Genomic DNA, 19,630 nt, shown 5'->3' on the forward strand with positions numbered 1-19,630 from the left:
TTAGGAAGGATTTCTTAGATGTGAGACCTAAGCTAACACTTGAGAGACAATCAAAAGTTATCTGATGGGGATGTAATGTACAGCACGGTGACAATAGTGCACAAGAGTGTACTGGATATTGCTAAGGGAGTCGATCTAGAAAGTCCTCATCAAAAGAAAACAAACTTGTAACTATGTGAGGTGATAGGTGTTAACTCAAGGTATTATGGTAATCATTTCACAACATATACAAAAATGACATCATTATGTTGTACACTTTAAACTTACACAATGTTATACGTTGTTTATATCTCATTAAAACTGGAAAATGAATACAGAGAAAAAAGAACTCATCTGAAGGACAGGGATGTCATTGGCGGAAGAGAGAGCAAGTGAGAGGAGACTTGGAGATATCGAATAACTTGCTTTGGGAACCTGTAAGTGGAAATTTGTCTGGTGTGTAGGGGATGGATTAGGAAAAAGAGAGAATATGTGATTAGTGGGGCGAGTGACGGCCATTTTGTACAGGGCCTGTAATGCTAAGCCAAGCCATATTCTAAAAGCTGTGTGAAGCCACTGGAGGATTTTATAGAGGAGCTACGTAATCAGAATTTTGCCTTTGAGAAAGACGTCTCTTGCAGCAGACTTTCAAGGTTGATTCGAGACTGGAGCTAGGGAGACTAGTGCTGTGATAGGGAGAGTTGTGGCAAGCCAAGGAATTGGGGGTAGGATGAAGAGCAGATAATGAAAGGTTGAGAGAACACGCAGCTTGTTGACTGGTGGGACGCGGGGCGGTGAGGCAGAGGGGGAAGATCAGGAGCACCTGTAGCTTCCCGGCTGGAGGCACTGACTAGATGGGGGCCATTCGTTGAGGTAGAGGGGCAGCAGATTTAGAGGCCCCGGCAAAGAATTTGGCTTTAGGGCCATTAACTTCAAGGCACCTGTTGGATATCCCAAAGGAATCATTCAGGAAATAGTTGAATATGGGGAATAGAGGCCTGGAGATGAGTTCATCTAAAAGATAGCTGAAGTGTTGGGATAGGCGAAAGGAGTCAGGTGGGAGGGGCTTAACGAATCTCTTCTGTGTCTGCGCGTCCTGTCTGGCATCTTTGTCATTTTCTCACTGTCTCTCTGAGTCCCAGCCCCCAGTGATAGTGCAGGATTTCCAAAGGGAAGGATTGAAGGCAATTACCCGATTGATTTCCTCCTTAGAATTATTTAATTTACCACGCTGTTTTCATAAAGGAACTTTTAAAGCTTAACAGCCAAGAAAGAAATCTTGATGGTTAATTTGGGCTCTACATTTTAAGTCGATAATAACATCAATAAAATCATGTTAGTATAATTAGACTTAATGTTATATGAGATATTACTCCGAGCATTCCTATAATTGCCCTTTACAATCTTTAAGGATTAGATACAGGTAACAAGTATGGATATAAATATAGATAGATATAGACATATGTATAGATAGGGAGATTTGTACAGCCAGAGCTAGCAGGCCAAATATAGACCCATAAACAAAACACCATTTATCTGTCAATCTGGAACTCATAATAATAACAGCTCAAACACACTCACTGTACTCAGCACCTTTCTAAATGATTTAAATATTCTAATTTACTTAATGCTCAGGACACCCCTATGAGGTAGACCCTGTTGTAATCCCCATTTTACGGATAAGAAAACTGACGCATCAAATAAGTGAGTAAACTGCTTAAGGTTGCATAAATCCTCGGTCCAGGATTTGAACTAGATAGTGTGGCTCTAGAGTTCTTGCTTGTAACCTGGCTTTAGACTGCTTCTCTTTACCTATATCTAATAGAAAAATCAGCATTTAAATGAATTCAAAATGCAATGCCTGTTCTCTTACGAGGTTGGGTAAGCTGTGAAGCAGGCTGTGCGTTTCATCAATTAAACATGCGCTATTGGAGCCTATCTCTAATCAAGGCTGATGACAGCCATTGGCGTTCTTGCAGATAAATGATCAGAGGAGAGGAGTTGATGGCCCAGAGAAGGATGAAGCTGTCATTAGCCTTCAGGAAATGCCCTGCACCAAAACAGCCATTGATACTGTAAACTGAAATATGGCAGCTATAAAAGGACTGTCAGAGCCTTCCTTTGTTTTTATAACCTTGCACATCTGTCCAGTTTTGTGGCATGTAACAGAGATCTGTGCTCATAACTACTCTCTCAGAGGTCTTGCGTTTGCCTAGTCCACCCCCTCCCTGTGAATGTGGGGGTGCTCCTCCCCACTACTCCCTAGCTATTCAGAGACCCATTGGGGGCCTTTCAACTGTCTTGGGATGGGCAGGAAGCACGCCAGCATCCACAAATGGTATCTTGCTTGGCACAGCCGGGCTCCCCACCCCTTGGGCGCCGTTGGTGAGGGCAGAGTGACCCTCCAGAACAAGCCCTGGGTTCAGGTGCTGGGAGAGTCTCCCTCCCCCAGAAGGTAGGCATTGGGTGCACAGAGTTAGACCCAACTAGGGTCCTAGGCATGCAGACAGTGCCACCTTGGTCCACCAGTGCCTCTCTGGGTCCACTCATCTGACACTTACCACCCTTATTCAACAGCTGTTGGGACACGTTCCAAACAACCCCCTTCCTTGCTCCTCCTCCTCAGTCCTCCATCTTGGGTATTTACAAAATGGGTTCCAGTGTGTGCGGGGGGCGGGGGGACACACTCAGCCATCTATAATGGGATACGTGGACAGAAACTTTGCAGATCTGAGTTACTTGGCTCTCATTCTGGTGATTCAGACATTTAGGGAAATGATCCTCATCAGCTGAGAGTGATATAAGCACTGTAGGTGTCCTTGCTGCTCTGAAAACCTGGACTCCAGATTGCTTGGTGACAGCACGGTATACTTGTCATTCACTTGGACGTATTTCCTGGGAAGAGAATGAAGCTTCAGCTTTAGGGGCCCTCATTTGCATAGGTCTCTACCAAGCCTCTGGCAACACATTTCACATGGTCATATACTTTTTGTAAAATTTTAAAAAGTTATTTCTTATGATTTTTTTGTTCTCATTCTAAAAAACAGAAAAATCCGCCTTTGTGCCTAATTTTATATTATTTTGCTTGAAGAAGGCTTCCTAAGTTGTAAACGCTGCAGGCTCCACAATAGTTATATTCACCCCTGTTCAAAGATCATTCCAGTTTATGGCCCCTGTCCATTTGCTTCTCTTCGGAGGAGTTTTTTCAGTTTTTGTTTTTCCAGTTCTAAATGCATAGATGGCAACTCAGTGAAATCGGAGAAAGGGAGACTTCCTTAACTATTGAGAAGTAAAAATGTCCTCTCGCATAGCGATGTTGTCCAGCCACACTGGCCTGGAGGGCCGCTACTGGGAGTGAAAGAAGAGCCTCGAACACAGACCATGGAAAGCAGTCTGCTGAGAGAAGCGTGTGATGAATCCATGGAGTTTTAGGACAAAGGAGGTCCTTTTAGAGTTTTGAGATGAGTTTTAGACCTCTCACAAGGATTCTAGTGGGAAGGGATAAAGGCTTTTGTGACTTTAGCAATGAATTATCTTCTCTCAAAGCAATTGTGTGACACGACGTCTGTCCGCTTCTTTTATCAGTAAAGACAGGTTGAGAGCCTCCTTTTCATAATGATTTTTTATTTAGGCAACATCAGGACCACAAATGGAACAATGTGTGATTTAATACAGGTCTGCCTGGCCTACGAAATCCTGACAGGTTAAAATCCAGACGTGAAAATCCCCATACGCAGGCCTGGCTCTTCCTTTCTCATAACGAGTCTGCATCATGGAAGATTTACACTAACAGGCCTTTTGACAGGGGCCCCTCCTGAGCAGCGTATAAAATCCGGTATGAGCCTTAAACGTAGGATTTGCACAGGACTTGTCAGTGGTATCCGTGGAGAGGCGATAAACCTAAATGAATTGTTTCATTCTTCAGCAGTTTCTGGGAAGTATTACCTGACAGATGAGAGCCTTGTGATTTTGAGAGAAGCTGAATTTCTTATTAAGATAATTTATACCCAAAGGGATCATAAGTGAGAAAATTGAAAAATACATAAAGGCTTACAGCATCTTTTGGAATGCAGATAGCGTACCATTGGACTTCTCTAGCAGCCACGTCTTCAAGGATGCGCTGTTCTCTGATTGACAAGGAAAGTTGGTTTTCTTGTTTTAACGACGTTGCACTCGTTTACATATTATCGTTGATATTTATGTAGTAGAAACAGCTTGTGCTTACTAGTTCTGGTTTTGCTAACTAGTTAGTTGTGTGACTTTGTGGAGCTTATTAACTTCTCTGGCTTTCAGTTGCTTCTATGCTACTCAAGAATAATAATAACTCCAACTCTCCCTCAAAGGGCCAGTTCAGAAAAGTGAGGATTCAATGAGATAATATATTAGACAGTATTGTTTATCTGCATCCTGTCTGGTTGAGAGTTAAATTGGAGATAATATTTTAATGTTCTAATGTTTTATAAAGTACCTTTAGGGTTTTACATCAACCAATTATTGGAATACATTTAGCACTTCCTAAATACTGAGGATGCTGTTAAAGGCTATTGATTTGAAAAAATAAGAGTTGTTTTCATTTTGATTGGAACTATAGTGGATCAACTGCTACTTGGTTTGTGTTCCATGCGTGCCAACGACAGCCTTCTTCACGTCTCAGTAGCTTCTTACGAGGACCCAGGACAGATTCCCCTGCCTAGTTTTAAGACGAGGCTCATCTTTACCCCAGCGACCCTGAGAATAGCATACCGGATGAGGATTACTTTATCAGGTTGGCTTTGAGAAAGATTAGAGGGCAACTGTTGGTCCACCCATGGCAAACGTTCAAAACTCTATGAGAAGCTTTTTAGATTTTCTGAACAGACCTCCGTCTTGGCCCTAATTTATGTTTCTACCCTTGGTTTCCTCTTTTTCTCTACTCAGTTTCTATTTTATTTTATTCTTATATGTCTTTATAAACCATGTTTGAATCTTTTTTTTTACATCTTTTTTTAAATAAACAAATAATTATAACACAGATGAAATAGGATTTCAGGAAAACTGCAGGGAGCTTCTCCACTGACAGCAATATATGCTTCTGTTTGTAGCAGTACGCCTATTCCTGTCTCTCCGTTTCCAGACAGCTCAGGAAAAGCAAATACATTTAAAGGTAGAAAATTTAAAATCTCAGTGTTCATTTTTGAAACCATAGAATTATCTGATCTCAGATATGGCCTGAGTTAGGCCTGGCTCTCCATTCTCTGGTGAACAACCACTTCCACCACTTCCAGGCACACTGCCTGGAACTTCTGCACGCGTACCTTGCAGTGAGAAAAATGAAGCTGATAAAAACTGATCAGAGTAAAGAATCAAATTGCTCTTTGGACCCCAAATACCCCAGGCTTTTATGGTCTGAGCACCTGTCTCAGCCTTCCTTTCTGGTTTTCTTTATTACATATATCTTATCTGCCATGCTAGGCGTGTTGGTTTCTGAAATATCCTCCACTTACGCAGCATCCTTCTCTGTGTTCATTTCTTCATCCGGCCCCATTCTGTGTCCCTGGCTCATTCTTCTCCTACCAACCCCTCTCCTAATCTTTCTCATTTTCTTCTCTAGATTCCCTTGTTAATTTTCCTTATAGTTCAATTTGTACTCTAAAATCATTCCTCCGCATCTTCCCCTTATCGAATCCTAGATTGCTCTTGACAACCCTTATTCTGTAGCCATCACTCACATGGAAGCAGATCATCCTCCAGTTTTCCACATCTCAGGTCCAAGATCGAGGCTCAGAACTCCCCTGATTTCTTCCCTGATGCTTCTAGACTGTTGTTCCACTACTTTTCTTAGATGAACTCCTCTATGAAGCCACTGCCCTCCGGTTGTGCTGTTTTCCTCCCGTCTCTGCTCACCACACCCTGTGACTCTCCGGGTCACTCCTTCCTATTTCTTATGCAGCTCATCTCTGATTCATGGTTGTCCCCTCAACTGTGTTTCCTGTCATCATCCTGAGGTGGCAATGGTCCAACACTCTAGAGCCTCCCTAGTCTCTAGTCTCTGCTCCCATCACCTTCACCTCATCACACATCAGAACCTCATTCATATCATATGTTGGGCCTTAGGGCATCTAATCCTGAAAAACTTCTGAAACCTAAAAATTAGAAAATTCTCTTCTGGGTCCTCAATTTTTTACTAATCTACTTCTCCCACTACGTCACTCTTGCTACACTTATTATTCAGACTCATCAAGAACCTCAAACTCTCACCACTCCCCATTCTTTCAATCTATATGATGCTCCTGGCTTCTCTGCTTTCTCTCACAAGCTTTCATGGTGAGTCATCTCAGTTTTCTATTTGCAAGCCCTTTCGACACTTTCAAATTACCCCTCTTCCTTCTTGTGCCACCCTCTCTCCACCACACACCTGGGTACACACACCTGTCTTGCACACCCCACCCTGGAATGACCCAGCTACCCACTTATTGCTCTCCAGGGGGAAAAAAAGGCATAATTATATTGGGTGACTCTATTAAAACTGGATCATCCACAGGTTCAGTCAGTCACTTAGTGCTGTATGACTGCCTGTATTAATTTCCTAGGGCTGCTGTAAGAAAGTACCATAAACTGAGTGGCTTGAAATAACAGAAATTTATTGTTTCACAGTTCTGAAGTCTCGAAGACCAAAATCAACTCGTAAGCAGCGCCATGGTCCCTCTGAAGTCTGTAGGGGGATCTTTCCTTCTCTCTCCTTAGCTTCTGGTAGTTTGTTGGCAATCTTTGGCATTCCTTGGCTTGTAGATGCATCACGCCAATCCTCCATTTTCACATGGCATTCTCCCTATGTCTCTCTGTCTTCATGTGGCTGTCTTTTTATAAGGACCATAGTCATATTGGATTAGGGGCCTACCTCATTCCAGTATGACCTCATCTTAAATAATTACATCTTCAATGACCCGACTTCCAAATAAGGTCATAGTCTGAGGTACTGGGGACTTCAACACATCCTTTATCCTTTTACGGGGACATAATTCAACCTGTAACACTGTCTTTTGATTTATTCACATTGACTCTCTTTACTTCTGACCACGGCAGCTGTTAGAAATTTTCCTCCAGCTCTGCAAGCCTCTGGTCTCCCTTCACCTTCCCTGCTCTGAACAGAGGACCCCACCTTCTACTTCCCTGAGACCTCAGGGGACAGCCATCTTCAGTTTTGCTTGTTCCATTTCCAAACTCATCCACCTAGTCATCTCCTCGCTCACAGGAAGAAATGCCTACAACTCTTTCTGAAGTCCGTCTTTCTTGTCTCTACCATCCATTTCCCCCATCCTCTTTCCTGTCTCTTCTCTCTCCATTGTCAGTAGTTTCATTTCTTCAAGCAATAAGTGTTTTCTCACATTACCAAAAATCTTCTTGTGACCCTGACTTCCCATGGAATTGCCATCCCAGCTCCCTCTTTCTCACTGCCAAACTCTCTCTCTCCAACTTTTGCCCTGTCGTTCACTCCTCAATCCATAAAAATCTGTTTCAGCTCCACATCTATCCAAATAGCTCTCAGTAGGATCAGCAGTGGTCTCCCATTTGCCAAGACCATCTTCATCCTATCTGACTTCCCCACAGCACTCAATTGCTATCATCACACGTCCTCGAATGATAGCTCTTCTTTGACCTCCATTATGTTGTACCCTTAAGATTCTCACTAGACCTCTTGTCTTCACCCCAAGCTGACTAAATCTTTACTTTTCCTGAGATCCTATAATATGGCAGTCCTCAAAGGGTGGCCTACGAACTCCTAGGAGTTCCCAAGACCATGTCCCAGGAGGTCAAAACTATTTCCATAACAATACTAAGACATTATTTCCCTTTTCCACTGTGTGGACATTTACACCCATGGTGCGAAAGCAATAGTGGTTAAAACTGCTGGTACTTTGGTAGGAATCAATGCAGTGGCACTAAATTGCCTAGTAGTATTTGTATTCTTCACAGCCACACGCTCACAGTTAAAAGGGGGAAAAAAGTAAGAAAGCAAATACTAATTTTATTTAAGAGTGTCCTTCAGTGTAAAGGTCTGAAAGCACAGGAAGGAGTTAATTCCCTTGTAGTCTCTCTGCACGCTGTGTGAATAACAATACAGATCACCCTGGATGTGTCAGAATGTCTCCCAGCGACTGAATGATGGCACTAGCATTAACACATATCTAAATATTACTAAATGTCTTCATTGCAGTCTTATTTTTAGAAGCCAATAGTCTCGTCCATTTTTCACCTTTATTTCATTCCTATGGGGCTCAACAGATGCACCCTTTCCAAAAGGTCAACCTTCTTGATTGACGTCTGTGCCCTCTGCCCTCAAGTGAAATCTCTAGATTTAATTTATGAAATCAGAGTTAGAATCACATTTTTCTGGCGTAAAATGTGTATAAGCAAAATAAAATTGGCTGTTGGTTCAAAAACAGCATTGTACACACTGTATAAACGTCAACAGTGGTCTTATTTACCAAACTTGCCTGCTCTTCCCAAGTAGTTCCACAGGTAGGCTCTTTTTCCCAGCCTCTTTGCTCTGAGCTGTGGCCATGCAGTCGAGCCTTGGCCAAGTAAATATGGGTCAAAGTGATCTTTGATCTCAACAGGCTTGGTTTGGGGAAATATTCTACCAGAGGCACCATTCGTTTTCCCCTTTATGACTCAGTGGAGTAAACCCAACCACTATAGCCAGATGAAGCTCCATTTTGGTGATGTCACTCGTTTAATTGAAATTACTGGAATCTCTGGCTCTTTCATTTTACAAGTGGTACAAAAATAAGAGGGGAGATTGCTTTATTGTTCTTATAATTTATTAAACAGTGACAGGAGGCTCAAAAAAAGAGAGTTCTTGATGAAGCAGTAAAAGTTATTAATTTTATTAACTCTTTATCCTTGGGCACATGCCTTTTTAATAATTTGAATAATAAAATGAGAAATACACATAAAGCACTGTGGCACACCAAAATACAATGTGTACAAAAATACACCAAATACAATTTCCTTGACTTGAGGAAATGTTCTGAGCTATTCTATGCTGAGCTAGGCACTTATTTTTTTTCATAGAATACCACTTTTACTTGAAAACACAGCTAACGGACAAACCCTAGTTACACAGACTTAGATATTTGGCAGTCATTTTCTCAGAAATGAATGAATGAATATGTTACTTCAAGGAAAATATCTGACAGCGTTTGTTGCCAGTGATAAAGAATGAGCTTTCAAGCAAAAATTAGAATTTTGGAAAACTTGTATTCACCAACATGAATCTGACAGCTTTTGAATCTCTACAGATTTTTGATAAGACAGGTGGTAATATTAATGAATGTGATGTTTGATATTGTGTAATGAAATGTGTCAACATTTGGGAAAGCTACATAACTCAGGGAACCAGTATTTTCCAAATGACCAGTGTACCCTCTTACACAGTCATGCATGGGTAAAAAACCCATTAAAGGTGCAAAATAGATAAATGGATTTTAATATAATCAAATAAGAAGTGTTATCTGACTATGGCTTCAGATTCAACATGGTAATATACTTTAAGAAGCTACCACTTGTCAAGTGTTGATGATGATTCAAGGAAGAATATTCACGATTATTTGTGAAGCTATAAAATTACTCCTCCCTTTTCCAACTATGTATTTGAGTGAAGCCAGCTTTTCTTTGTACGCTCAGATAAAACAGCATAGTGAAACAGAATGGATACAGAAGCACATGTGAGATCCCAGATGTCTTCTATTAAGTCAGAAATTAAAGAGATTTGCAAAAATGTAAAACACTGTCCATCTTCTCACTAAATTTTTTCTTGTTTTGGAAAACAGTTGTTTTTCATAAAAAGATGATTTTAACATTGGATGGATTTATTATTGTTAGTTTTAAATGGATCTGTAGGTAAATATCTTAAAATGTCTCCATTTTAGTTTCTAGTATAATAAACATTGATAGATTAAGCCCACATTAACAAAAGTTCTTTAGGATCCTTCATAATTTTTAAGTGTGTAGCGAGGTCCCGAGACCAGAGAGTTTGCGATTGCTGCTGTGGAATTTTATTCAAACGAGTGGCTGCAAAGAGAACTAACTATTGAGAAAATGAGGGGTTTATTGGGTTTATTGGGTAGCAAACTGGAAGAAACTGGCAGCCAGGGGACAGCAAAATATTACTGTGTGCCTGATGGAAACCTGGACATCAAAACCAGTGAAGCTTTGCTATAAAGGCAGGACGAGGACTGCTGCGGCCAGCTCTGTTCAGGTCACTGTGTGGCCTTAGGGTACATCTGGAGGCTTCACTGTGCTGGGTCTGCTTCCAACCAATTTGGTCTGGAATCCTGTTCCCTTAGCAATTGAAATGTTTGTCGTGTCACTAATTGGAAAAAAAAAATAGAGATGGCCAGCAAGTGCCCAGTTCTTAGCCAGCTGTCACCCACTGCCACTACAAACCCCAGCAAACCTGTGCAGAGAGGACAAGCCAAGTAAATGGTGGTTGCTCATTATTATTATCATTATAGAGTTTGGGCCCCAGATGGTCCAGTGAAAACTCTGGCCCCTGAGCTCTGGGGCTCTGTTAGGAACAGCTGATTTATTGACTGAGGTCTTTGTGTCTGTCAGATCTGGCATCATACAAAATACGTGACCAGTGGATTTTCCCGTGTTTGTTTTTATCAGGAAAAGTTTGAGGGACTGTTCCGGACTTACGATGACTGCGTGACGTTCCAGCTGTTTAAGAGTTTCAGACGTGTCCGAATCAACTTCAGCAATCCCAAATCTGCAGCCCGAGCCAGGATAGAGCTTCACGAAACCCAGTTCAGAGGGAAAAAATTGAAACTCTACTTTGCGCAGGTAAGGTCATTCTTTACCAGAGTTAATCCTTTTGCCCTACATTATTTTTTGCCTTTTTAAAATGCAAATGGAGCCCTTTCCACTTTCAGGTTGGTTTGTAGTCTGTATTAGGTCCCTGAGAAATAAGCGTACACTATGATTCCCAGGTAGGGATGCCTTGTGGTTTAGTAAGCAGGCTCTAAGGGCTGGCAGCCTGGCCTCTAACCCCGGCAGCTTACATAAGCTCAGTTTGCTTATCTGTAGATTGGGGATGATGGTATACACCCCACACTGTTGCTAGGAGGATTAAATGAATAATGTGTGTTAAAGTGCATAGCATTTGGGAAAGGCACAATAAATGCCAGCTAGTAGATGTCCTAATCACAACTAGCCCTAACTTTCCTGGCAGGGTTGTCATTAAAACTTAAATCATATGACAGTTTTAGCGGACTGTATACCCTTCCAGTGATTCATATGCATGAGGAAAGGTTACACACATTTGGAAATCAATTTCGTGTTTTATTTCATCCCAAAATAAATTCTGGCTGTTCCAAAAAGGCATTGGTCATTCTTGGCAATGCTCACAAAGTCCACAGTGATAGAAAATCAGTGTCCATCGTGTTCCTTCAGTGTCCTCACTTCATCAATAGATATCTTGATCTGTCTCTTATTGGTCCATAAGCATTGTTTCTACCTTTGGACTCTACAAAGATGGCACAGTGACAAGAGCATAGACTTTCCTTCTTTATTAGGCTGAATAGTATTTCATTGTATGTATATACCACAGTTTCTTTATCCATTCATCTGTCATGGACATTTAGGCTGTTTCCACATCTGAGCTATTGTGAATAGTGCTGCAGTTAACATAGGAGTGCTAATATCTACTCAAGATCCCGATTTCAGTTATTTGGGATAAATACCCAGAAGTGGAATTGCTGGATCATATAGTAGTTCCGTCCTTAACTTTTTGAGGAAACTCCATACTGTTTCCCATAGCAGCTGCACCAGTTTGCATTGCCACCAACAGTGTGCGAGGCTTCCAATTTCTCCATCTCCGTGTCAACACTTGTTGTCTTTTATTTTTATAACAGCCATCCTGACAGGTGTGAGGTGATGTCTCATTGTGGTTTTGATTGGCATTTCCCTGATGATTAGTGATGTTGACCATTTTTTCATATACCTGTTGGCCGTTTATATGTATTCTTTGTAGAAATGGTTACTCAAGTCTTTAGCCCATTTTTGAATCAGGTTGTTAATCTTTTTACTATTGAGTTATAGGAGTCCCTTATATATTTTGTAGATTAACTCCTTTTTGGATATATGGTTTGCACATCTTTTCTCCCATTCCATTGGTTACCTTTTCACTCTGTTGATTGTTTCCTTTGCTGTGTGGAAGCTTTTTAGTTTGATGTAGTCCCACTTGTTTATTTTTATCTTTGTTGCCTATAGTTTTGGTGTAATATCCATGAAATCATTGCCAAGACCAATGTCATGAAACTTTTCCCCTATGTTTTCTTCTAGGAGTTTTACAGTTTTGAGTCCTGTGTTTGTCTTTAATCTATTATGAGTTGATTTTGTATATGGTGTAAGATAAGGTCCAGTTTCATTCTTTTGCATGTGGATATCCAGTTTTCCCAACACCATCTGTTGAAGAATATCCTTTCCCCATTATGTTTTTTTTTGGTACACTTGTTGAATACCAGTTGACCCTATATGCATGGATTTATTTCTGAGTTCTCTATTCTGTTCCATTGGTCTATATGCTGTCTTTATGTCAGTACCATACTGTTTTGATTACTGTAGCTTTGTAATATATTTTGAAATCGGAAAATGTTACATTCTTTTTCAGGACTGATTTGACCAATTGTGGTCTTTTGTGATTCCATATGAATTTTAGAATTGTTTTATTCTATTTCTGTAAAAAATTAAAAATGCCACTGGGATTTTGATAGGCATTGCTTTGACTCTGTAGCTCGCTTTGGGTAGTGTGGATATTCTGCAATAGGAGACAACACGGATTCACCTTGAAGACATTATGCTAAGTGAAATAAGCCAGTCATAGAAAGACAAACACTGCATGTTCCCACTTATATGAGGTATCTAAAACAGTCAGACTCATAGAATCAAAGAGTGGAAGGTGGTTGCCAGGGGCTGGGGGTGGGGGGGGGAAATGAAGAGTTACTAATCAATGTTCATAAAGTTTCAGTGAAGCGAATGAAGAAGCTGTAGAGATCTGCCTTACAACACTGTACCTATCCTCAATCATAATGTATTGCACACTCAAAAATTTGTTAAGAAGGGAAATCTCATGTTAAGTGTTCTTACCACAATAAAATAAAATAAAAACGAAAAAGAACTTAGATTTTAACCTCAGATCTATGTTCGAATCCCACACTGCTAATAACTTATGTGACTTGTGGAAACCTCAGTTTCCTCCGCTGTGAAATCCCTCCTTACATGTTGAACACAGAGTGACCATCTGACCCTGCAGTTCCATTCCAACGTGTATGTTGAAAAGAACTGGAAACAGGACTCAAATGCATACATGGAACACACGTGTTCCTAGCAGCGCTCCTCACGGTAGCCCAAAGGTAGAAACACCCCAAGTGTCTCTCAGTGGATGAATGGAGAGACAAACTGTGGCCCGTCCATCCTGTAGAGTAGTCAACCATGGAAAGGGATGGCGTACTGATACATGCTACAACATGGATGAACTTTGAAAACTTTATGCTCAATGAAAGAAGCTGAGCACAAAAGGTCACATATTCTATGATTCCATTTATATGCAATGTCCAGAATAGGTAAATCCATAGAGACAGAAAGCAGATCGTCGGTTGCCAGGGGCTGACTGGAGGCAGCAATGGTGGTAACTGTGAAATGAGTACCAGGTTTCCTGTGGGGTGATGAAAATGCTTTGGATCTGGATAGAAGTGGTGGTTGCACAACATTGGGAACGTACTAAATACTTCTGAATTGTTTACTTTAAAATGGTTAACTTCATGTTATGAAATTAAAAGAGAGAAAGAGAGAGGTGAGAGGGAGACAGGGGTCTCAGGACCAGCAGCATCAGCATCACCTGGGAGCTCGTTAGCAATGCAGATTCTCAGGCCTCGCCCCAGATCTGCTGAATCAGAAATTCCAGGAGTGGGGCTCAGCGATCTGTGTTGTAGTAAGTTTCCAGATAATTCTGATGTGCGCTAAAGATTGACACCCACTGGTTTAAGGATTAAATAAGAGAGCTGAACATGTGGTGTATGGTAGGTAGTAATTATTATTGTAGCCTGGTTCATTGGTTTGTTGGTTCATTTGTCACAGGCTAAAAGTATGACCCTGCATCTTAGTGTAGCACATAGCCCATCTGAGGCCATAATGAATAATGTGTCTTCATTTCTACTCTGTTTGAAAGGTTCAGACTCCAGAGACAGACGGAGACAAACTGCATTTGGCTCCACCACAGCCCGCCAAACAGTTTCTCATCTCACCCCCGGCATCTCCTCCCGTTGGCTGGCAGCCCATCAGCGATGCCACGCCAGTCCTCAACTACGACCTCCTCTATGCCGTGGCCAAACTAGGACCAGGTAAGCTCTGTGGCCCTTTTTAAAAATAAACATTCGTCAGCAACCTAGAAAAGCCAGAAAAGATTAACAACCTTGAAATTCTGGGTTCATGGTAACATCTGCATTTCTACTGGATTTGTTGCTGTATGTGGACAATGAGAGGGATGGTGAATGGGAATGCAACATCAGACTTCACACCTGTTTAAAAACAACTCAGGAACCGGTCCTAAAATTCCTGTCCATGTGACTTCTGGATTGCAATGCAGATTTGTGTGTGTGTGAGAGAGGAAGATTGACCCTGAGCTAACTTCTGTTGCCAGTCTTCTTTTTGCTTGAGGAAGATTGTCACTGAGCTAACATCTATGCCAATCCTCCTCTATTTTTTTTGTGTGTGGGACACCACCACAGCATGGCTTGATGAGCCATGTGTAGGTTTGCACCTGGGATCCAAACCCGCAAACCCTGGGCTGCTGAAGCAGAACGTACAAACCCAACCACTACGCCACCAGGCCAGCCCCAACAATGCAGATATCTTAAGATTGCAAAGAGCTACCTAATTCTTATGGGATTTCTCTCTATACCACCAGAAAGTTGTTTCCTCAGAAAAGACAAAATGAGCCCTACCAGCTGGCACAAGGCTTCTATGCTGTGCAGCCCTGTTTCACTGCTGCCCTAGGAGTGCCCAGGAACCCTCTGCTACAAAACAATCTGCCTGCCAAACTGAAGCCTTAAGTCCCCAAGAAGCTGGCGATGGTGGCCTGTAGTTAGATTTTTCTAACTTTAGCAAAATCTTAAGGTCACTTTGCTTTGATGTTGGTATAGGCAGCTCCGATTCACTCATTTTCACTGCAATATGGTGTTCCATTGGGTGAATATGCCAGCACACTTTATTCATCAACTCTCCTGTTGCTAAACATTTACATTGTTTCCAGTTTCTTGCTGTTACAATCAGAGCTCTAGTTAGCATTCTTGTACATATCTTCTATGCACTTGTCCAAAAGTTTCTTTGCATTTTATACACAGCAAGGATACTGTCCTCAATTTCAGCATATGTTGCCACCTTGTACTTCAAAGTATTTTTCCTGCATTATAGCAAGAGGGGAAATGTGGAAAGTGGAGGGGCTGAAACCAGGTGGCAGCTGAGGTTTTAGGCATTGTGGATGCAAAGGTAAATAATGGCCATTCTTCTGCTCTATCTTCTGGTAGTGTGAGAGGGGGCTTTAAAAATAGAATCCCAATGCCCTGATGGCACCCCAAGAGATTGAATTTAACTGATTTGGGCCTCAAATCCAGGCATTAGTATTTTTTAAAAGCTCCCCGGGTGATTCTGATATGCAGATGAGTTCAAGAACCACTGGTAACCAAATGTCAAATGCCAGGGATGATAAACTCATAACAAGTTCTTACCAGTATTTCTTAGTATGGTTAGGAAAACATTTGGGCCAGAATCCCCCACCCTAGAAATCTGCAGTTTTAATCACCGTACGTGTTGGTTCTTGCATACACTGAAACCGGAGAATCCTGGGTACTGAGGGGTCCCTGGGAACTTTCAGTGCTAAAACCAGGAAATTCCCAGGCAAACCAGGATGAGCTGATCACCCTACTGGGTCCTCAGATTAGGATGAGGCTGATTTTATTAATAAGCTCTCTCTGCCAGAGAATTACTGGCTGTCCCATATGTGGCCTGAAAGTTAGATTACAGCATTCATAAGAGCAAACTCCCTGGGGGTTTCTCTGTAATAACCATCAAGTCACTCACCTTCTTGGGGCCTTTAAAATGGCCATGGGTTTCACCCTCAAAGAGCCATTGTGAGAAACAGTAGGTGTCTAACTAAGAGGAGCTGACAAAAGAATACCAAGGGAGATATTGGAGAAATGTGATTTCCTTCCAAGTCTAGTTCACATCCAGGGACCCTGAGCTATGCACTCCCCAGCCAAAGAGAGCCGTGTCTGTGATAGGTGTGAAGGGAGAGGGTATTAAATAAATCAAGTTTCCTCCAGTCGAGCCTTGTGAAGCCATTTCCCATGGTAACTCAGGGCACTTCAGAAGCAAGCAAGCCCCTCCCCTCCAGCCATGGACCTATGAGAGCCAAGGTCATTGGAGCAGCCACTTTGACCCTCGTGCACAGATATTAACAAGAACACATTTGAACACAGGTGATTTGAATGTCAGCAGACAGACCTCTTCATAGAATCCCTGGTCTTGGCTAGAGCACTTGGGAGTCACTGGCCAACCTGCATTTTACAGGAGAGGAAACTGAGGCCTGAGAAAGTGAGAAATGACAGGGCCAGGGCTTCCAGGGTGCTGCTCTTCCTACTCCACTATTTATAAAGGAGGTCCAGGCCAAGTCAGATTTTCTAACCATCAGACCCCAGCCAGCCTCTGGTCCTCTCACTTGGAGCCAGGAATCCGGTAAATTCAAAGCATTTTTTATCCAGAATGGGAGAGAAAATTCATTTGTGGTTAATGTTCACAAAGTTTGATGCAAAGACCAGATAAGGGCAAGTCGCAGACAGCCTCGCTGGCTAACGGAGCTGAGTCCCAGGTCTGGAGGGCACACCCAGGAGCTGATGGAGGCAGAGGGGATGGAGGAACTGGGAATCGGACCTCAGAAGGGACGCACACAGAGCTTGGCACAGAGGAGGGAGAAAAGAGGAAGGGCATGGTCTTAAAGAGGCTAAGAATAAAAGGGGTTCCTTTTAGAGGTGTGAAGAACTTATCAACAATGTTAGAAGTGCATGCCTTTTACTTAATGCTAAATAAGCTTCACCTTCTCCTACCAAATAGATGTACTCGCCACCATTTTGGAAGTGCCCTGCTGTGCAATAAGCACAGAGATAGGAACTCTTACTGTCCCCATTCTACAGATCAGAAAACTGAGCTTGCCCAAGGGTGACACAGCTGTTTGGTGGCAGAGGCAGATGTCAAGCCTTGTTCTTGTGACTCCACCCCTTGGCCAGATCTGACAACCTGTTATTAAGGATCCAGGCTGCCTTGGTGGACCTTAGGCGTACTGTGCTCTGACACAGGAAAACGTTTATCCTAACCCTGAATTGACAGTTATCTCTAACACCACTATAACTTCCAGAAAGCCTAACCCAGTGTCTGGTAAGTGTGTAAATGAAGGCCTGTGCACGATGTGTGCAAGAGTGAATACTGAGGGTCTCCTGCATTTATTCTGTCCCATGGAACAGCTGCCTTTGGATGTATTTTCTGGGATATCTTTCTCTCTGTTCCTTGCCAGCAATTCAAGGCTGTTTCTCTTTATTTGGTTATCCATGTGTCTTTTGCCTGTGTCCTTGAAGCCTCTTCACCCCACACAGATGAATGATTTATATCCAACAACTGAGTTGAAAATATCACAGAGGTTATATTAGTGGCCTGGGCCTCTGGTGGCTGTCTCAGCTCCCCCGTGAGGGAGCAAGGCCTCACCCTGCATCCTCCCCACCCACTTCTCTGCCTCCTCCCCGACGAGATGCCAAAGCAAGGAGTTGCTCTTTTAGTCACCTCATGGCACTTTGTACAAATGCTCACTTCTTCTTCAGCTAATTTCCTCTTGTTCAACTTCCTGTCTTCTCTACTTTTTGCAGGGAGATGCATGTTTTATTCATTTTGGTTTTCAGAATGCCTGGTAGCACCCGGCACGCAATAGATGCTCCGGAAATATTGAATGAATGAATGAGTGGGTGACAGAGCTGTTAGCCTGCCTCGAGATAGTTTCCGCACTGGCAAATCCTTGCTTTCCTCTGGCTCCAGCCAGCCTCACTCAGCCAGCTTGAAATTAATGTTTTCCCTAATGAGAGGACTTCTAGCATTTCCATTTGCAAAAGAAATCATTTAGTAAAATTCATTTTTAATCCTTTGGCAGAATCATTTCAGGAACAAATTATAACTCATTCCACATTAAGGGATGATTCCCTCGGTTCCAGAAGTACAGAAACAAATTAGAATGACAGCAGAGAAAAGCGACCCAAATGATGGAGAGAATGGCGTTCTGCTTCAGAGGAATGACTAACGTGCTAAATTGGTAGAGCTGAGTGACTGAGAAGAGAGGCGGACATCTAAAGAGACGGAGAAAAAGGAGATCTAAAGGAAGAGGATCGTGGAGCGGGGATCCAGGGCAAGAGGCTGCTCAGGCTCAGGGTCCCCTCAGCAAACCAGCTGGTTTGTGGGAGCTTTACCACCACTGGCTGCCAAGGGAAAGCAGCGATGGGCCTTGTTAGGACTCCTTCCTGGAGGACAAAGAGGGGAGTGAAGACACAGGCCCCGGTGCCCCTGTTCTTTCCAAAAGCAACACTGACAACCCTCTTCCGGAGAGGGACATCTCAGGCTCTCCGGAACTTCCAGAGAAGCTCTGAGCAAATGTGGGGAGAACAGTGCATTACAAAGGAACCGTGATCGAACCCTAGCCTGTAGGTTTCCTCTGAAATCCTTAACAGGACGTTACGACAGGAGACCAGGGCCACCTAACACTGGAGAAGCATCTCCTAGTTCTGTTTGTTAGAGGGAGAGCCGTTTAGATTCTGGAACATATGAGAGGTGCAATTTCAAACATTCTTAGTCATTGTCCTCGTGAGTGTATATTCTGTTTTTTGATCCAGAAAGGAAGTAAAATAGAGAAATTAGGAAGAAACTGTAAGTAGAAACAATAGCTAAAAATTATATATAGGACTTACTATATGTCAGGCGCTGTTCTAAATACCTTACTATATTATCTCACTTAATGCTCACAGCAGCTCTGTGAGATAGGTGTTGTTATTCTCCCCATTTATACAGCTGGGGAATGTGAGGCACAGAGTGGTTAAGCACCTTGCCCAAGGCTGCACGGCTGGTAAGTGAAAAATATGTCCCTCTACCACTAGCAAGAAGCAGAAAGAACTGATCAAGCCAGCACCCTTGGCCTAGGGAGTGAAAAGTTTGAGAAACCAGAGAGATCTTTTGAACAGGAAAATTAATTTCTCTGGAAGAAATTCAAGATTGGTGCAAAAGGAAATTTTAAAAATAAAGCAACCTATACATTTCGTTCCTCCACATTTGTTTCTCTGCTTATTGGCGTCCCCCCTAAAACGCACTCGCTGCATCAGCTCTTTAAGGCATGCTCCATGCTTTCCTCCGTGGTCCAGGGACACGCGAGGATCAGATTTTGCCTTCCTCTGCTCTGTCGAAGCACAGCTATCATCTCTATAAAACAGAGGCTTTCCCCATTTATGTTAGTCCCGCTGGTGAATTTAGAGAAGCCCTTCATTTAGCAATGACCTAGACAGAATAAGATCACCTTGACCAGGTG

The 19,630-nt window shown here is 42.5% G+C and overlaps 1 protein-coding gene across 3 annotated transcripts in view; it reads left to right on the forward strand.

Annotated features, from left to right (window-relative positions):
* RCAN2 (regulator of calcineurin 2) overlaps positions 1-19,630 on the forward strand; it is a 251,254-nt gene that overhangs the window by 216,876 nt on the left and 14,748 nt on the right. For all 3 annotated transcript variants that reach the window (XM_014837503.3, XM_070514809.1, XM_014837505.3), the window contains 2 exons: positions 10,633-10,806; positions 14,192-14,363. In XM_014837503.3, coding sequence (XP_014692989.1) covers positions 10,633-10,806; positions 14,192-14,363 — 346 coding nt within the window. The remainder of the gene's footprint in view (positions 1-10,632; positions 10,807-14,191; positions 14,364-19,630) is intronic.

Source organism: Equus asinus, chromosome 8 (assembly GCF_041296235.1).
Source record: "Equus asinus isolate D_3611 breed Donkey chromosome 8, EquAss-T2T_v2, whole genome shotgun sequence".
NCBI lineage: Eukaryota > Metazoa > Chordata > Mammalia > Perissodactyla > Equidae > Equus > Equus asinus.